General features: G+C 47.3%; 1 protein-coding gene across 2 annotated transcripts in view; it reads left to right on the forward strand.

The window, feature by feature from the left end:
* The first annotated feature begins 526 nt into the window (after positions 1-526).
* Positions 527-19,474, forward strand: part of ELAPOR1 (endosome-lysosome associated apoptosis and autophagy regulator 1) — a 71,398-nt gene continuing 52,450 nt past the window's right edge. For both annotated transcript variants that reach the window (XM_040998479.1, XM_040998480.1), the window contains exon 1: positions 527-679. In XM_040998479.1, coding sequence (XP_040854413.1) covers positions 527-679 — 153 coding nt within the window. The remainder of the gene's footprint in view (positions 680-19,474) is intronic.

Raw genomic sequence — 19,474 nt, forward strand, 5'->3', positions numbered from 1 at the left:
GCGGGATGTCGGTGAAGTGTCCAGGAGGTGGGGGGAAGCCTGTAGGTGGGCTACGGGCTTTGCAGGAGGGATGGGTGGATTTTTTCCTCTGGGCACAACCTGGGTGGCTAGGCGAGTGCCTAGAGGACGGCCTGCCGTGGTCCTTCCATGCAGCCCTGGGCCAGCCTCTTGGGGCCGGTTGCACGTCCCCGGGGCGCGCGCACGGCTGCTCTGCGCGCGCGCTGGCGGTGGCGGCTGCCATGGCGACCGGCAGGTGAGCGGCAAGAGGTGCTCGTGGTCCCTGCCCTACCCGCGCCGGGCGAAAGAGGATGCGGTTGTCAAGGCGACGTGGGTAGGAGGAGAGGAGACTGGAGGGAGGAGGAAGGATGGGCGGCCTTGGCGGCGCCACAGGGAGGTGACTGAAGTGAGCCCGGCCCCTTGCATCCTCCACCCCCCCTCCCCCGCCAACCACCATCACTTTTTTTTTTTTTTCCTTTCCTGCCTTCTGCCAGCAGAAACAGCAACTGCAGCACCTGAGCCGCTCGCTATGGCTGAGCCTGGGCGCAGCCGCTGTCCCTCCGCCAGAGGCAGAGGGAAGATTGAGAGGCGCACACTCGGGCTTGTGCGGCTGCTGCTGTGGGCTGGGATCGCCTTCCATGTGGCCCAGGGAACCGAACCGGAGCTTCATGCCTGCAAAGAGGTATTGTCTACCTGCCGACCTGACCCTGTCCCAGTCAGAGATCTTGGGAGCAGCCGGAGACCTGGATAGGTTTAGGAGGCCACAGGAGTTTAGGTGTCTTTGGAGATGAAGCGTTGGGCGGTGGGAGGAAGGAAGAAGAGCCGATTTGGCGTCACCCCGCTGGAGGACTCACAGAATCTATCACCCCCTCGGCTTGAGCTTGCTGGGTTCAGAAAGCGCCGCCCTGGATGTGGAGGAGACCTTAGTCTGGCGGCTGGGAATTGGGAAGCAGGCAGAAAACTGTTGACTTGTGTATTTCTGACTGGGGTCACCTGAAAAGTGGTGAAAAACAAAGCGTCGTGTGAAGAGAGGCAGAATAGAGAGAAGGGTGGTGTGGGATAAGACAGAAGTTAAAAAGACCAGAAAAAAGTTGTGGACTGAAGTGGGGATCCCTGGAGTTTGAGCAGGTGTGAGAGCCTCGCTCTGGGTCGTAACCCATTTGCTCCCTCATCCCTTGCTTGAAACACTCAGCTTGCAGGCTACCAATGCTCACTCCCTTTTATAGGGTGATATTCCTCAGCACTCCCGTCCAGATTTTGAGGTTTCTAATAGTTCATTTTCTTCTAATGTTTACTCTCCGTCTGTGGACTTGGGTTAACATATGTTCCAAGTCTTCTTTTTTTTTCAAGATCTTTCTACAGTGTTGGGCAGCATGATTCAAGCAATAGGTAACGAGTGTCTTCCAACCGAAAATCATTTAGAAAAATGCTTTGGAGAATGAACTAAAAAGGTACCAAGAGCAACAAAGCTGTAGTGTCTATATTGTTGAAATAACAATATATGGTTGTGCTCAGAGCAACTACTTCTTAAAACCATATGGCAGCAACAGCAGTAAAATATTGACCAGAACCACATTGGGGAAGGTGAAGTAAAAGTTCCATTACCTCTGTAAAATGCAAAACCTTCACAGTTTATCAAGCATCAAGCATGGTAGTGGTAATCCCAAATGCCAGACTTGGCTGGAGTTTTTGAGTCTTAGAATAGTTTTCGTATGCCATCAGTGGTAACTGGCTAGCCACGACAACGCCATCCCATATGGAGGGGTATTATTATAAAGCTGTTTGAAGCGTTAGACTGTTTACAACCTAGAAGATCATGATGAAGGGTGGAAGGGAAGGGTCATGCAAATAAAGACCTTTTATTTCAAAGATTCCTAAATATGACATAAATTGCCCTGGTCAGTGAGATTTTTGATAAATGTCATTAATCCTAATGCCCTGGGCTATCAATGTTGTGACCCACTCACTTTAGGGCATGTTTTAAAAGATGTTTGAGAACAGAATGATGTTGTCCATGCCATGGCTCATTGCTTTGGTAGCCTGTGGTCTAATCAACCACAGTAGTGAGTTCATGTAAGTGCACTTAAGTAAGAATTGAACATGGGCGTCTCCTGAGTGGCGATAAGACTCTTAAACTTCAACTTCCAGTTCTGGTTGAGATCTTTTGTCCACTGTGGGAAATGAAGGACGTTTAAGAAATACTTGAAGGGATGGAAGAATGTTGATACTTGAGGACCCCAAATCTTGCTTTGATTGCTGTTTAAATGCCCAGTGTGTGCCTGAAGAAAGTGTTCTGTGAAGGGTGAGCCTAGGGTTGGGGGAAGCTATGGCACTTGCCCCAGTGAGGGTTCCAGTCCTACGGTACTATGCCTGTTCTGGGTCAGCTGTCATAGGTTTAGGCACCTCGGAAATGCTTGGAGGACTGGAAGAGAAAATGCACATGAAGCACAAAATAGATTTATAACTTCTTCTCTGTTCAGTTTCTTTCCCATCAGCCCCGTATCCCGCACCAGATTGCAAATGGCCAAGAGGCATGTTCCCTGGCTGTGGGTATCAGTCTGTCCTGTTTACCCTCCTCTTGAGCAAACAGTGGCCACCTGAACACCCTGACTCCCAAACAATAAGGAAGAGAATAAGCCCTTTATGCTAACATTCTCCATCTGGCAATATGAACTGATCCAACAAGTTTGGGGGCTTCTGACTCTGTAGGGGAAAAACCACTTCATGGTAAATTAGCCCTTTTCTGTTCTTAGTCTTCACACGGATTTCTTGTGAGCCCACGTTGGTGTGAATGGCAGGGACTCTTATCGGGCCAACACAGACCCAACTGACAACAATAGGGTTGCAGCTTTTTTTTTTCCCCCTCTGTCTCTGGACGTGTCTGAAAACAGTGGCAGAGATCCGCTGGCCGTGTGCTGGAGCTGAATGCTCCTGTCACGGTTTTAGAATAATTAAGATCACTGGTGAAACAAACATCCTGTACCATGTTTGCCTGCATGAATCATTTCTTTGGTCTTGTGCTCACCCAGGGTGAGTGCTGGTAGAGAACTGAAGGAGCACTTCCCAGAGCGGGCCGGATCTCCATCTGAAGAAGGAGGAGCAGAAAACTGCCTTTGACAGGCTCTGTCTTTGTACTGAGGCTTCGGTGCTAATTGTCCCCAAAGGGACCTCCAAGTCCCCTATGGAAAAACCCAGGGGACCTAAGGATCTGGCAGACATAGATTGGGGTAGAATTTCTTTTTTTTTGAATGACCGATGACTCTGCCATTTAGGAAGAACGCTACTTGGAACAAGTTAATTAACTTCTGACAGTCTCAGCTTCCTGATCTGTAAAATTGGGGGAAGGGAGAGGGGATCCTCTCCATTGCACAGGGCTCCTGTGAAGACTCTGAAAAATTGGATAGCACAGGTGAAGTGACAAGGACACACCCGTGATATACCCTAGATGCTGAGGCAGGAGGTAATGATCTCTCTGGGGTTACATAGGTTAACAGGACGTAAATGCTGCTGAATGGCAATTGAGAGGTTGATATGAAAAGAGGGAAGAAAGTCACTTGAACAGCTGGTGCTTGACCTGCTTCTGGAAGAATCAGTAGCAGCTGGAGGAAGGATGTTTTCTGGATAGATGGAGGAACCTAGGGAAAATTCCATGGATAGAAAAGGCAATTTATCCTGGGAATAGAAGTAGACCAGTTCGGGCCCGGCGCGGTGGCGCAAGTGGTTAAAGGTCCTCGCCTTGCACGCCTGGGATCCTATATGGGCGCCGGTTCTAATCCCGGCAGCCCCGCTTCCCTTCCAGCTCTCTGCCTGTGGCCCGGGAAAGCAGTCCAGGACAGCCCAAAGCTTTGGGAACCTGCACCCGCGTGGGAGACCCGGAAGAGGCTCCTGGCTTCAGATCGGCATAGTATCGGCCTGTTGCGCTCACTTGGGGAGTGAATCATCGGACGGAAGATCTTCCTCTCTGTCTCTCCTCTCTGTATATCCGCCTTTCCAATGAAAAAATAATAAAAATAAATCTTTTTTTTTTTTAAAAAAAGAAGTAGACCAGTTGGCTGAAATAAGGGATAGCGTGAAAAATAAGGAGATAATTCCCAAAAGATCTCTGGCACAGATGACAACTTTCTCAGAATAAGTTAGTGACACTACAGAGTAAATCTGGTGAGGTCAGCTAAGAGCTGAGATCAGAGGGATGGGACAGACAGAGCAGTTTGGGGCTGGTGTGTCAGCAGATGAAGCTACCACCTGCCATGCTAACATTTCATAGGTGTGCCAGTTTATGTCGCGGCGGCTCCACTTCTAATCCAGCTCCCTGCGGATGCACCTGAGAGAGCAAAGGAAGACGGTTGAAAATTTTTAGGCCCCTGCTATCCATTTGAAACATCTAGGTAAAGCTTCTGGCTTCCAGGATTGGCCTGGCTGGTTGTGGCAGCCATACTGGAAGAAGTGAACTGGTGAACAGAAGCCTCTCTCTGTCCCCACCTCTCTCTGTTACTCTGCCAAATAAATAAAGTAAATCTTTTTTTTAAAAAAAATAAATCTTTTTTAAAAAAGGAGAGAGAGAGAGAGAACAAACAGTTCATAAGATATCACTGAGATGCAGGAGAAGCTGAAAAAAGTACTGCCCTGGGTTGTGGTAGGAGGATAAACACCTGTGCCACAGGTAGAGGATTCGTGGGTGCTGGTGAGGGGTAAGTCAAGGGTTTTTCAGAATTTTAGGTGGACAAACAGTAGGAGTTACAAACCAAGATGCAGAAAGCACAGTTCTAGGAGCAGAGATCACTGCTTATGATTTCCAGGGGATCTGCTCCTGGAGTGGGGGAGCCCTGAGCCCACTGGCAGCTGCTTCCCCCGTGGGCACAGTGGCTGGGCTTTTACCGATGTGTTTCCTGCTGCACTTGGTTCTACAGGGAAATGGGTAGGTCTGGAAAACTTCCAGGATCATGCTATTGCAGGAAATATTTCGTTAGGGTATAAGTTTTTTTTTTTTTTTAAATGTATGTATTTGAAAAGCAGAGAAGAAAAGACAGAGGCAAAGCACATGGGCTCTTATTCATTGACTTACTCCTCAGTGTTGCAGCAGCTGGAGTTGGGCCAGGCCGAAGTTGACGTGATGGCTGCATTCCGGATTCTGTATGAATAGGAGCCAGAGCCAGGGATTGAACACAGGTACCCCACTGTGGGACACAGGTGTCTCGCCGACCAGGCTAAGTGTCCACCCCCGAGGCTTAACATTTAAAGTAACTTCTTTGTTTGGAAACCAGCAAAGTTGATGCCTAAAACACGTTGCAATATTTGATAAGGAGAGAACATTAAAATTCTCCATTTATCATGAAGTACATATTAGAGTAGCAAGATGTGCTTTTTTCTTTCTTATCAGAGAGAGATACAGAATAATAAACTGGAGACATCCAAAAAAACTCAAGAAGTCATTTTGTGGGCCCAGCGCAGTAGCGTAGTGGCTAAAGTCCTCATAGGATTGCATTTGGGTGCCGGTTAGTGTCTCGGCTGTTCCACTTCCCTTCCAGCTCCCTGCTTGTGGCCTGAGAAAACAGTTGAAGATTGCCCAAAGCCTTGGGACCCTGCATCCATGTGGGGGACTTGGAAGAAGTTTCTGGTTCTTGGCTTTGGATCAGCTCAGCTCCAGCTGTTGCGACCACTTGGGGAGTGAACAAGTGGACGGAAGATCTTTCTCTCCGTCTCTCCTTCTCTCTGTAAATCTGACTTTCCAGTAATAAATAAATAAATAAATCTTTTTAAAAAGTCCTTTTGTCTATTCTCTTACATCAAGGTAATAATAAAACCAAGCCAGACTGATAATTAAGCAAGTTACCTTGAAAAAAATCTTAGGAATTGGGCCTGGCACAGTAGCCTAGTGGCTAAAGTCCTCACATTGCATGTGCTTGGATATCATATAGGTTCTGTTTCATACCCTACCTGCCCCACTTCCCATCAGCTCCCTGCTTGTGGCCTGGGAAAGCAGTCAAGGACGGCCCAAAGCCTTGAGACCCTGCACCCACATGGGAGACCCAGAAGAAGCTCCTCGTTGCTGACTTTGGATTGGCTCAGCCTGGTTGTTGCAGCCAGTTTGGGAGTAAAACTAACAGATGGAAGATCTTTCTCTGTCTTTTCTTCTCTTGGTAAATCTGACTTTCAAGTAATAAATAAATAAATCTTTAAAAATTTTAGAAATTACAAAACAGCATATTTTATTAGCAAATTGGACAATATAGATAGCAAAAAGATAGTAAAAATCACTTTTTTTAAAAAAAGATTTTTATTTATTTTTATTGGAAAGTCAGATATACAGAGAAAAGGAGAGACAGAGAGGCCGATCTTCCATTTGCTGATTCACTTCCCAAGTCGCCACAATGGCTGGAGCTGAGCTGATCTGAAGCCAGGAGCCTGGAGTGTTTTCCAGTTCTCCCACATGGGTGCAGGGTCCCAAGGCTCTGGGCCATCCTCGACTGCTTTCCCAAGCCACAAGCAGGGAGCTGGATGGGAAGTAAGGCTGGTGGGATACAAACCGGTGCCCCTATGAGATTCTGGCAAGTACAAGGTGAGGACTTTAGTTGCTAGGCTACCATGCTGGGCCCTAAAAAGCCACTTTTAATCTTATCATTTAAGCTATCACTATGTTTAAAAAATTTAAAGAAAGAAGTTGTTATTTATATTGTAAAGACATATTTACACAGAGAAGGAGAGACAGAAAGGAAGATCTTACATCCACTGGTTCACTCCCCAAATGGCTATGACAGCCAAACCGAAGCCAATCTGAAGCCAGGAATCAGTTGCTTCTTAATCTTCCACATGGGTGCAGGTCATGGACCTGAGACATTACTTCCCCAGGCTACAAATAGGGAGCTGGACGGCAAGTAGAGCATCTGCGACATGAACGGGCGCCCACGTGGGATGCTTGCAAGGCAAGGATTTAGCCACTGAGCCACCACACTGGGCCCTTGAACTATCATTTTTATGCATTATTATATATTGTTTATATGCACTTGGGTTGCAAATTGAGCATCTGAACTGAGATGTGACTGTGAAGTATAAAGTCCGTGGTGGATAGCATATGTTCCTCTGTGACTAGGATACATTCTGAGCCGTGCAGCTTTAGGTGAATTTGTGCTTGTGTCTAACAGAATGTACTTACACAAAGTGACATGGCTACAGTGTTCCTGGTGAATATAATCCTGTGGGACAGCCTCTGGTACACACTGTGTTGCCGACTGTGGCCACATGACTGAATGGTCTAGATGGTGGATCCTACATTAGGTTTTCCGTGCCCCAGTTTTTCATTTGAAAATGGGACTATCAACAGCGTCTGCTTAATTCCCTTTGGAGGACGAGTAGGTGCACTGAATCACCGTGCTTAGGACAGTTCCTGATGCACGCTAACTTCTCAATACATATCAGCTCTTAGAATTGGGATTTCAGAGCTAGTATGACTGGTATTATGGACATGAAAGATTTTGGAGAATTTAAGTGTGGTCAAAAAGGCAAAGGTATAGCTGTGAAGGATACGCAAGGGAAATTGATGAGGGACTCAGCCCAGGAAGGGGATCTGGTGAGGCCACCCCATGGGCAGCCGCCAGCAAGATGTGGCTACTGGGCACTGGAAATGTGGCTAGTGCAACTGAGGAAATGAGTTTCCAAATTATTTAAGGTGAAGAACATGTGATTCAATTACTGAAAGATTTGTACCTGTATTCGTGGCAACTTTGGTACAGGGCTCGCTACGCTCTGGTAAATCCCAGAGACTTGTGTCTGATGTGAAACAACGGATCTGAGCTGAGAACTAAGTGTCAATGCAGCTCAGCTTTGGGAGGCTGCATGCAAACAGGAATGTGAAATATCTCCATGTTGAAATATGTACTTAGCATATGCTGAAATAGGCATTTCTTAGAAACTGCATGAATAAAATGCAATCTTTTAAAAAAAGATTTATCTATTTTTATTGGAAAGGTAGATCAGTTTTGCAGAGAGAAGGAGAGACAAAGAACTTCCATCTGCTGGCTCACTCCCCTAATGGCCGCAGCAGCTGGAGCTGAGTCAATCTGAAGCCAGTAGGCAGGAGCGTCTTTCCAGGTCTCCCACACAAGTGCAGGGTCCCAAGGCTTCAGACCACCCTCCACTTCTTTCCCAAGCCACAACTAAGGAACCAGGTAGGAAATGGAGTATCTAGGACACAAATCAGTGTCCAGAAAGGATTCCGGTGCTTGCAAAATAAGGATTTGCCAGTTGAGTCATCACGCTAGGTCCATAAAATACATTCTTAAAATGAGCCTTTCCTGTGTCTTTTCAATCTTCCAAATAGATCTGCTGGAAAATTAAACATCTTGTGTTTGACTCATATTTTCACAAAATATTGTTGTATTGCAGTAAATGGCTGTGCAAATCTCTGACCTGCCATGAAAGCTGAGATCTACCATTTTGGTTATATTATGCTCCACAGAACATTAAGCTTTCTTAGCCTTTACTTGTTCATCTGGATAATTTTTCCCAAGAACCCCAAAGATTTATTTACTTTATCTGAAAGGTAGAGTTACAGATAGAACAAAAGGGAGATTTTTTATTCACTGGTTTACTCTCCAAATGACTGCAGTGGCTGGAGTTGAAGCCAGGAACCAGGAGCTTCTTTAGGTCTCCCATGTGGATGGAGGGGTGCAAGGACTTGGGTTATCCTTTGCTGGTTTCCCCAGACCATCAGCAAGAAACTGCATGAAAAGTGGAGCAGTACGGACTTTAACCAGTGCACACATGGGATGCCAGCGTGACAGGTGGAGGCTTAACCTACTACGACATGGCACTGGCCTTAATGCTCACTCTTTCACTTAAACTGTAAGCTCATCCCATCTAATGTAGGTCACCAACTTTCTGTCTCAAGTCATTAATACTTCCCCACTGCTGAGTCATTCCTAACAACCTTCAAATGTGCTATTATTTCAAGTATCTTAAAAAATATACAAAAGTAGGGGCAAGCTAAGGTGCCTCCTGCAACACTGCCATCCTTTAAGCGAGCCAGTTTGTGTCTCCTGGCTGCTCCACTTCTAATGCAACTAATAGCCTGGAAGCACAGAGGAAGATAAGCCCCTGCCACCACAGGGGAGTCTCAGAGGAAGCCCTGACTCCTGGTTTTAGCCTGGCCCAGTGCTGGCCATTGGAGCCTATTGGGGAGTGAACCTGTGGATGGAGGATTTCTCTTTCTTTCTTTCACTCTATTTCTGTAACTCTGACTTTTAAGATAAGTAAATAAATCTTTAAAAGTTTAGGGAAAAAAAATACTCTGGTTTCTCTTCAGATCGTATAAATCTTTCGCCTTTTACTAAAAGTTTAGAAAAAAATGAGGCCCAGTGTTGCAGCCTAGTGGCTAAGCTCCTTGCCTTCCACATGCAGGGATCCCATATGGCCACCGGTTCTAATCCTCGTGGACCCGCTTCCCATCCAGCTCCCTGCTTGTGGTCTGAGAAAGCAGTTGAGGACGGCCCAAAGCCCTGAGACCCTGCACCCATGTGGGAGACCTGGAAGAAGCTCTCCTGGTTGTTGACTTTGGATTGGCTCAGTTCCGGCGTTGTGGCTACTTGGGGAATGAATCAACAGACAGAAGATCTTCTTCTCTGTCTTCCTTCTCTCTGTCTTTCTGACCTTCCAATAAAAATCAATAAATCTTAAAAAAAATATGATTTTAAAAATTAAAAATTAAAAAATTAAAAAATTAAAAAATTAAAAAATGTGATTCAGTACGGTAGTCTAATAGCTAAAGTCCTCACTTTGTGTGCGTAGGGATCCCATATAGGCACCGGTTTATGTCCTGCTTGCTCAACGTTCCATCCAGGCCCCTGCTTGTGGCCTGGCAAAGCAGTGGCGGACGGCCAAAAGCCTTGGGACCTTGCACCTGCGTGGGAGACCTGGAGGAAGTTCCTGGCTCCTGGCTTTGGATTGCTATCTACTGATTTATTCTCCAAATGGCCGCAATGGCTGGAGCTGAGCTAATCTAAAACCAGGAGCTTCTTCTGGGTCTCCCACATGGGTGCAGGATCCCAAGGCTTTAGGGCCATCCTTGACTGGTTTCCCAGAATACAAGCTGGGAGCTGGATGGAAAGTTGAGCAGCTGAGACATGAACCAGCGCACATACAGTATCTGGGTACTTGCAGCAGGAGGATTAGCCAGTTGAGCCATAGTGTCAGGCCCTATATACTTGATGTCAGCTTAGATTTTCCATGCCCACACACCTGATCTCCCCAACAAACCTGCGCCTCCCAGAATTTTCCTGCTCTCTGCAGTACACAACCCCATCCCTTTAGCTGCTGAGGACAAATCTGAACTCCTTTCCTACTCTCTATATTTAAATTCATTGGGAAAATCTTCCAAATGCTACTTGCAAAATACAGCCAGAAGTTGATCACTTCTTTTTTTTAAGATTTTATTTATTTATTTATTTTATTTTATTGGAAAGTCAGATATACAGAGAGGAGGAGAGACAGAGAGGAAGATCTTCGGTCTGTCGATTTACTTATCAAGCAGCCACAATGGCTGTTGCTGAGCCAGTCTGAAGCCAGGACCCGGAGCCTCCTCTGGATCTCCCACGCAGGTGTAGGGTCCCAAGACTTTGGGCCATCCTCGACTGCTTTCTCAGGCCACAAGCAGGGAGCTGGATGGAAAACAGGGCCACTGGGATTCGAACTGGCACCCATATGGGATCCCGGCGCGTTCAAGGCAAGGACCCCAGCCGCCAGACCCAAGATTTTATTATTTATTTTTTATTGTAAAGTCAGATACACAGAAATAGTAGGAGAGACAGAGAGGAAAATCTTGCATCTGATGATTTCACTCCTCAAGTGACCATAACAGCTAGTGCTATGCCAGTATGAAGCCAGGAGCCTGGAGCTCTTCCAGGTCTCCCACGCGGGTGCAGGGTCCTAAAGTTTTGGGCCATCCTCAACTGCTTTCCCAGGCCAGAAGCAGGGAGCTGGATGGGAAGTGGAGCTGCTGGGTTTAGAACTGGCGCCCATGTGGGATCCTGGCATGTCCAAGGCGAGGACTTTACCCATTAAGCCATCGCAGATGGCCTAAAAGTGACTTTCTGTATCTATTTCTAAATTGTCTTCTAGAATTTTTGTTTCTATCTTAAAAACAAAAAAGTAAATAAAAGAGGGTGCAGCACAGTGGCTCAAATGGCTAATCCTCCACTTCCAAGTGTAGCATCCCATATGGACACTGATTCATGTCCTCTCTGTTCCACTTTCCATCCAGCTCCCTTGCTTGTGGCTTGGGAAAGCAACAGAGGATGGCCCAAAGCCTTGGACCCTGCACCCATGTGGAATACCAGAAAGAAGCTCTGCTCCTGGCTTTGGATTGACTCAGCTCTGGCTGTTGCAGCTATTTGTGGAGTGAACCATTGGATGAAAGATCTTTCTGCCTCTCACTTCTGTAAATCTGTCCTTCCAATAAATTTTTTTTCTTAAGGATTGATTTATTTTTATTCGAAAGTCAGATATACAGAAAGGAGGAGAGACAGGAAGATTTTCCATCTGCTGGTTCACTCTCCAAGTGGCTGCAACATGTTGCCAGAGCTTTCGCTGTCTGAGCCTGTCTGTGTGGTAATTGATGAGTGCAGTGTATTGATTCTTCACACACTACCCTGCATAAGAACTGGAACAATTCATACCAACAGAACTTCCTGTTGTTTACCTCCAATCCCAGCCACAGAAGGAACTGTTACCATGAATTTTGGTTTCTTGTTCCCTTTCTTTTCCCCTCATTTTAGTTGAATGGACGCATGTATTTTGTATTTTTCCATATTTCTCATTTCTCTTTCGCAATTTTACTTCCTATCCGTCTTTCATACCATCATGTTTTTCTCATATCTCTGGCCATGCTATTAGTCCTTTAAAATTCCAATGACTTAATAGACAATCTGCAGACACCCTCCCACCCACACTCACTCTCTCTCTCTTTCATGTTCATTGGTTTCATGGCTGAGGTATGGCTGGTCATATATGGGGTATTCTAAGTGACTTGTGTTAATTTAGTCCCATGTTCACTCCAGGTGGCAGGTAGAGTATCTCTCCCCTACTCCATCCCACACCATTCCTATTTCTCTTTGATGCCTTATTTTTCTCCATAGCACTGTTTTTTTTTTAAATAGGTGTTTATTTTTATTTGAAAGACAGATTTACAGAGAGAGGGAGAGACAGAGAGAAAGCTCTTTCATCTGCAGGTTCACTCCCAGTGGCAAGAGCTGAGCTGATCTGCAGCTGGAAACTTTTCCCAGGTTTCCCACATGGGTGTGGCAACCTAAGGACTTTGGTCATCCTCCACCGCTTTATTAAGCCAGAAATAGAGAGCTGGATTAGAAGTTAGCACTTGGGACTTGAACCATTGCCCATATGACATGCCAGCGCCTGTGGGTAGAGAATTAGTCAATTGAACCATCATGCCAGTCTCACCACAGCACTGTTTACCCCTTGATATATGTTTTACACATATACACATGGGCCAGCACATGCACAAACACATGTGCACACATATGCTTTGAGCCTGGCACGGTAGCCTAGTGACTAAAGTCCTAACCTTGAACACACCAGGATCCCATATTGGTGGTGGTTCATGTCCTGGCTACTCCTTTTCCCTTCCAACTCCCTGCTTGGGGCCTGGGAAGCAGTGGAGGACATGTATGTTTTAATGTCCATCTTTCTGATGAGAATATATAATCTAGAGGGTCAATATTCAAATGTGCTTTATCTGCTTCTCTTTGCTCACTGTCTGCCACACAGTAGACATTTTTGAATTTTCCTCAACAAGGCCTCATTTGGCAGAGAGTAAGGTAGAGACACAGAAAGATGAGCCTGTCAGAGGCTGCTCAGCTAACAGAAGGCCAATCAAGAGGCAGGAGTTTTATCTGCCATGCTGTTTTCTCCCAGTCCATGCTAACCATCTGCATGGTGCAAACGTAAAAGCTCAAAGTGAAGGTTTTCCTTTACCCCTGCCAAGTCCCAAAGGCTGACCATTGTGGGGATCTGCTTCAATATATTCTTGAAATAATTTATTCCTATGGAGACACTTATGGCTGTTTATATATTTATGTTGAAAAGATAGTTTTACAGAGAGAAGGAGAAACAGAGAAAGATCTTCCATTTGCTAATTCACTCCCCAAGAGGCTGTAATAGCCGGGGCTGAGCCAATCTGAAGTTAGGAGCCAGGAGCTTCTTTGAGGTCTCCCATGTGAGTGAAGGGTCCCAAGGCTTTGGGCCATTCTCAACTGCTTTCCCAGGCCACAAGCAGGGAGCTGGATGGGAAGCGGGGCCATGGGGATTAGAATCAGCATCCATATAGGATTCTGGTGTATTCAAAGCAAGGGCTTTAGACACTAGGCCACCACGCCAGGCCCACCAACGTGTTTTCAATGCAGACAGTTGTTTATACAATTCCATGTGAGTAACACTGTTGAAGAAATATATGTCCCAATTTTTATTACAAGTTCTTGACTGTGTGACATAAAATCCAAAGCGGAGGCTTAGATAAGTTGCATACTTATAAAAAGTGTAACAGTGAGTGTGGCCAACCCCCTAGGGAGGGATACTTACCATGAGAGGGCCAAAGAGCTGCCCATTAGGAGACAACACTGGAGAAGACCAAGCGTGTTCTCAGGGCCAATGGTTCCCTTAATGGGGGGAGGTGTTGCCCTAAGTGAGTGTACAAATGAGGTGGAGTCTGGGTGGGGTTTAGTACATGTGAGGACTTTGGGGAGTGTCATTTCCGGGTGAACCCTCTGTCCACATGTACCTCAGCTGTCCACTCTGACATATAGGAGACTCAGATGCATCATGGGGAAGTGGGAGTACTAGATTGGCCAGTGAATGGGGTGGAGTTAAGGTTCAGGGCTGGGTACAGAAATTGTAGACGCATTTCCAGCTCATTTAGTCTTATCTAACTCTTTGTTTATTTTAGCCCCTGAACAAGACCATGAGTAAGGAACAAGGGGAGTGAATACTGAATGGTTAGGATCAGGCAGCAGAGGAGCAGTGCCGCATGCAATACCCAAAGAGACCCCAGGAAATGCTCAGTGAAGCCAGGTACCCTTTTCATTTGTAGATAACCCAACAATTGGCACTCTAAAAAAGTCTTTACAGGGATCCGTGCTGTGGCTCCCATCTGGGCACTGGTTCAAGTCAGCTTTAACCCACTATGCCACTGGCCCCTAAGTTATTCATTCATTATTATTATTATTATTTTAAAGTTTTTATTTTTACATTTAAAAAATAGAAAAATGTGGACCATTAGTCAAGTGGGAAGGGTCGAGGAATGGGGGAAGTGGATGAGACAGTTGTTTCTATTTTTTCTTTTCCCTATATCTGGAGGAAAGGATGAGAGAACGGGAGGGAGCTGCTAATCACATCAGTATCCAGGGATTTGGGGTGACTGCTCAGTGTCATCCTAGGGTCGCTGATGTGGAGCATGTTCCAAGGACACTGCCCACATGGATTCAGAAGTTCTGAGGTGGTGTTGATTTCATTGCTCCAAGTTTGAAGAAATCCTTCCAAGGTCCACTGATTGACATAGTCCACCTTCGAGTCTACTTGCTTAGATACTTGCTGTCAAAGCTTGGCCTAGAGAGTTGTCCAATTTGTTCTGCATCCATGATACTGGATGTTCTCTGTAGGCCTCAATGATCTTTTTTTTTTTTAAGATTTATTTTTATTATTATTATTTTTTATTGGAAAGGCAGATATACAGAGAGGAGAGACAGAGAGGAAGATCTTCCGTCCGATGATTCACTCCCCAAGTGAGCCACAACGGCCGATACTATGCTGATCCGAAGCCAGGAGCCTCTTCCGGGTCTCCCACGCGGGTGCAGGTTCCCAAAGCTTTGGGCCGTCCTCGAATGCTTTTCCAGGCCACAGGCAGGGAGCTGGAAGGGAAGCGGGGCTGCTGGGATAGAACCGGCGCCCATATGGGATCCTGGGCGTGCAAGGCGAGGACTTAACCACTGCGCCACTGCGATGCCTCAATGATCTGTCATATCCTCCATGTGTATCTGGGCAGATCATCCACTGCACAGGCTTCAGCAACCAAGAAGACCTAGTTCTAATACATGTATTCCATGGTCAGACCACAAATCCTATGTTTTTCCCTATTGTTGGAGTTTTGAGTCCATTGGTCCAGTTGGGGGAAGGGTTCCAAAAGAAACAGTGGCAGAAATGATCCAAGACCTGACTCCTGTGTGTGCTAGCCAGTGCAGGGGCCGGCTCAGTCCTCAGAACTGGTTGTTGCAGTTGCCCAATCAGTTCTGTCCTTAGCCCCATCTCATACACAAACCAATGGATGCCGCTGCCTAACCCAACCTTGCTCACCACACACTTGACCTTCATGCACACCAGTGGGAATTTCAAACTAGTTAGAGTGACCTCCTATAACCTTCCCCAGGCCTACACAGCCTTGGTTTGTGCGTATGCCAGTATGTGCAGCAGACTGGTCCAGTCGGTCTCACATCTCATTTAGTTCTTGTACACATCAGTGGATGCTGCAGCCTAGCTCAGCCCGACTGCTTCCCTATCTGTCACATCCTTATATGCCAGTGGATGCTACCACCAGTCCAGCCAGGCCTGCCTACAGCCCTGGTACAAATACTCCAGTGGAAGCTGCAGCACATCAGAGGGGTGCCCACAGTTTCCCTACTGGGCCCACTCCCAGCCCTGCATCTTGTACTTTCCAGTGGTACTGTGGTCTAGCCTGACAAGACTTGGCCCTTATTCCAGCCCTTGCCAGCTGATGCTGCAGCAAAGCCTGACCAACTTGCACTTACTCTGGCTTATGCATGTACCAATAGATATGGTAACTTCACCCAGGCTGACTCCCCCCAGCCCAGTTCATATGCAGACCAATGGCTGTTGTAACCCTGCCCAGCCTGGTTTGCCCCAAGTCCCAGCTCTCACACTCACCAGTGAGAGCAGTGGCCTAGCAGGGAAGTCCCCACAGCCTCCATACTGGGTTCACCATCGCCTTTCCTCTCAGGGTGTGCTGCTGGGAGCTGTGGCCCAATCTGGCATGTCTTGCATTACCTCAGCATTCACCAGCAGGTACTGCAGCTTGACTCGGACCAGTCTGCCCCCAGTTTCAGTTTATGGTGGCAATTGCTGCAGCCTAACCCTGACTGGACAACCCCCAGTCCCAGCCCTAATGGGAACTGACTGGTGTTGCAGCCCAATCTGGCCTGTCCTTACCCATCCTGGTTCTCGGATCTGCCAATGGGTGCTATAAACTGGCCCAGCCTTATCTGCCCCAGACCTGAGCCACACATAAAATGGTGAGTAGTATAACCTGGCCTGGTTTGGGCTGCTCCTAGCCTCAGTTCTTGCACCCATCTACAGGGAATGTGTTTTGACAGAGGAATTCCTCAACCTCCTCTATCAAGTCACTTCCCAGTCACAGATGTTACACTTACTGGTGGGTTCTTGGCCCAGCCTAACTTGGCCCACTTCCTGTCCTGGCAGGTACAGTAGCCTTGTCCAACCAGCCCATACCCATTCACTCTTGCTGTTGGTGCTGTAACCAAGTCCTTCCTGATCCACTCCCAAACATGCTGAGCATTACTCAGCAGGTGCCATGGCCTAGTCTAGCCTATCTTATACCCACCCAGGCTCTCATAGGCAGTGGTGGGTGCTGGAGCCTAGGCCCAGTCTGGCTCACCTAAACCCAGTCCACACCTATGCCAAGGGATGCTGCAGCCATGTCCAACCCAGATTGCCACCCCAATTCCTGATCCTTTGTTCACTAGTGGGAAGTACAACCCAGTCAGGGCATCCCCTTAGCTCCCCCTCCAGGCCTGCTCCCAATCACAGATTTTGCATATGCCAGTGGTTGCTCTGACTCAGCCCAACATAGCCCATTATGCAGTTTGGCCTTTACCTTCAGATCCTGCAGCTTGGCCTAGCCTGGCCAGTCCCCAGTCCCAACTTTCACTGACTGGTACTACAGTCTAGCCCTGCACAGCCTGTCCCTATCCCTGGCTTTCATGCAAACTGGTAGGTGTGATAACCTAACCTGGTTTGGCCCATATCCCATCCTGGCTCCTGCACATGCCAGTGTCCTAAGGTTTGGCCTGGCCTTCCCTGGTCCACCACCCCAGCATCAGTCCATACATCTGCCAACTGGTGGAACAACCTTGCCTGGCCTAACACTCAGTCCTGACTCTTATGCTTACCAGTGAGAGTCACAGCCCACTAGGGGAGTTACCCAAGCTCCCCCACCAGGCCTACTCCCAGACCCAGATCTCATATGTAGAGGGTACTAAGCCCTTTCCTCACATAGTCCACCTCCCAATCTCAACCTTTATGTTTACTGGTGGATATTGTAGCCTGGCCTGCCTCACTCCCAATTCTTGGGTGCTCCTGCTGGTGCTGCAGTCTAGACCAGCCTGAACTGTTTCAAACCCTGGTACCCATGAGTGTTGGAAAGTTCCATGATTATACCTAGTTTTGTCCATCACCACCCCCAGCTCTTGAGCAAACCAAGTGGAGACTACAGTCCCTTGTGGGGTGAGCCCACATATTCTCCTCAGAACCTGCCCCAGCTTTTTGGACAGTGAACCAGCAAGTAGAAGATTTTCTGGCTCTCTCATGTGCTGATTGATGTCATGGCCAGTGTAATATGATCCATCTCCTGCTCTGACATTCACTGCTAACCCTAGTCCTAACTTTTGTGTGCTTTGGTGGGCGGTGGTCAGTGCTAACTAGCCCAGCTCAGGTCTCCTCTGTGAGCGGGTACATTGCTCTGACCCAGAAAGATCCCTCAGTTTCTTTCATTGTTACCTCTGGGTCACAGCCCCCTCACTTACCTACAAGTACAGTGGCCTTGTTGGCAGAAGTCCTCCAGAAGTCATTCTCACCTGTAACATACTCCCTCAGCAATTCCCCCTCCCACACATCCCATACTCCTTCCCTGATTGATCCACAACCCCATGTCCGCAAGACCGTGGGTTCCCCCAGGCAGTCTTCTGGTGGGGCAGTATGATGGCCTGGAGCCCTGCCCACCCACCTAAGATCCCAGAACCAGCCCTCCAACACACATGCTGTCCTGGGACACTACCCCTCTGCCCTCCCAGGAGTCAAGAATGGTAACAAATCCCCAAGCCCAGTCCACCAACATACCATGCCAGCATGCCAACCTGTGGCCTTAAACACCCCCACCCCTCCGCCTCCCCAGCCTCCTACTGTTGCCCGCCTGGAACACAAACGTGCAGGAGTTCCCAGGCCTGCTCCACTCTGCCAGCTTCCAGCCCCAGTCTCTAGGCTCCCAGAGACCTGTCTAGGCACCAGTGGAAGGAAGGCCCACTTTTTTTTTTGATTATTTCTCATTTTTATGTAAAAAGTTTTTATTTGAATGGCAAAGTTACAGAAAGGAGAGAAAGAGGGAGAGAGAAAATCTTCTACTTGCTGGTTCATTTTCCAAAAAGCTGTAATGGCTGAAGCTGAACTGATCCAAAGCCAGAAGACAGGAACTTCTTTTCCAGGTCTTCCACATGGGTGTAGGGGCTCAAAAACTTAGGCCATTCTCTGCTGCTTTCCCAAAACATAGGCAGGGAGCTGGATCAGAAGGGGGAAGCCAGGACATGAATCAGTGCTCAAATGGGATACTGCTACTGTAGGCAGAAACTTAGCATTCTGTGCCATGGTGCTGGCCCCACCACTTTTGCTGCTTCATTTTCTTCAAGATTTCTTTATCTCAAAGGCAGAATTGCAGATATAGAAGAAAAGACAGAGAATGAGGTTTTTAGTCTGTTGATTCACCCTCTAAATGGCCACAATGGCTGGAAGTGGGCCTGTCTGAAACCAGGAGCCAGGAGTTTGCTCTTGGTCTTCCACTGGCGTGCAGGGATCCAAGCACTTGGACTGTCTTCTGCTGCTTTCCAAGGCACATTGGCAGGGAGCTGGATCAGAAGTGGAGCAGTCAGTGCTTGAACTGGAGCCCATATGGGATGTCAGTCAACCAGGCAGTGATTTCACTTGCTACACCACAGTGGTGCCCCAATCCTTAATTCCTTACATTATTTCCCCGAGATTGAGACCCACTAAGAGCACCAAATTTGTTCATCTGGAGAAATGTCACCTAAACATAACATTGTGGCCCTGTAAAATACTGCTGTTAGAGAGGATCTTAGTAGTCACTCAGTCCCCAGGCAGCCTTGCAATGCCTGTGTGGGTGCTTAGCTCAGGCAAGTCTGAACTTTCTGGCAAGAGAAACTCATTATTTCTATAGGAAACCTATGCCCTTGGAGTGAAAGTATTATTTTTTAGAAAAAACTTATAATTGTTAAGAAGTGCCCGATTATTTTGAGCCAAAACTTGCTATCAGCTTCCCTTTCTAGATTTAACACGTTTTAGAATTTTCTCTTAGGTTTGAGCCTGAATGGATCCCAGACAGATCCTTTGAGCTCTTCTGGAAACCGTTGCCTGAGACTAAATGTGTGCTTTCCAAAGA

This window comes from Ochotona curzoniae, unplaced genomic scaffold, assembly GCF_017591425.1.
Source record: "Ochotona curzoniae isolate NIBS_2020 unplaced genomic scaffold, NIBS_Ocur_1.0 scaffold_1037, whole genome shotgun sequence".
NCBI lineage: Eukaryota > Metazoa > Chordata > Mammalia > Lagomorpha > Ochotonidae > Ochotona > Ochotona curzoniae.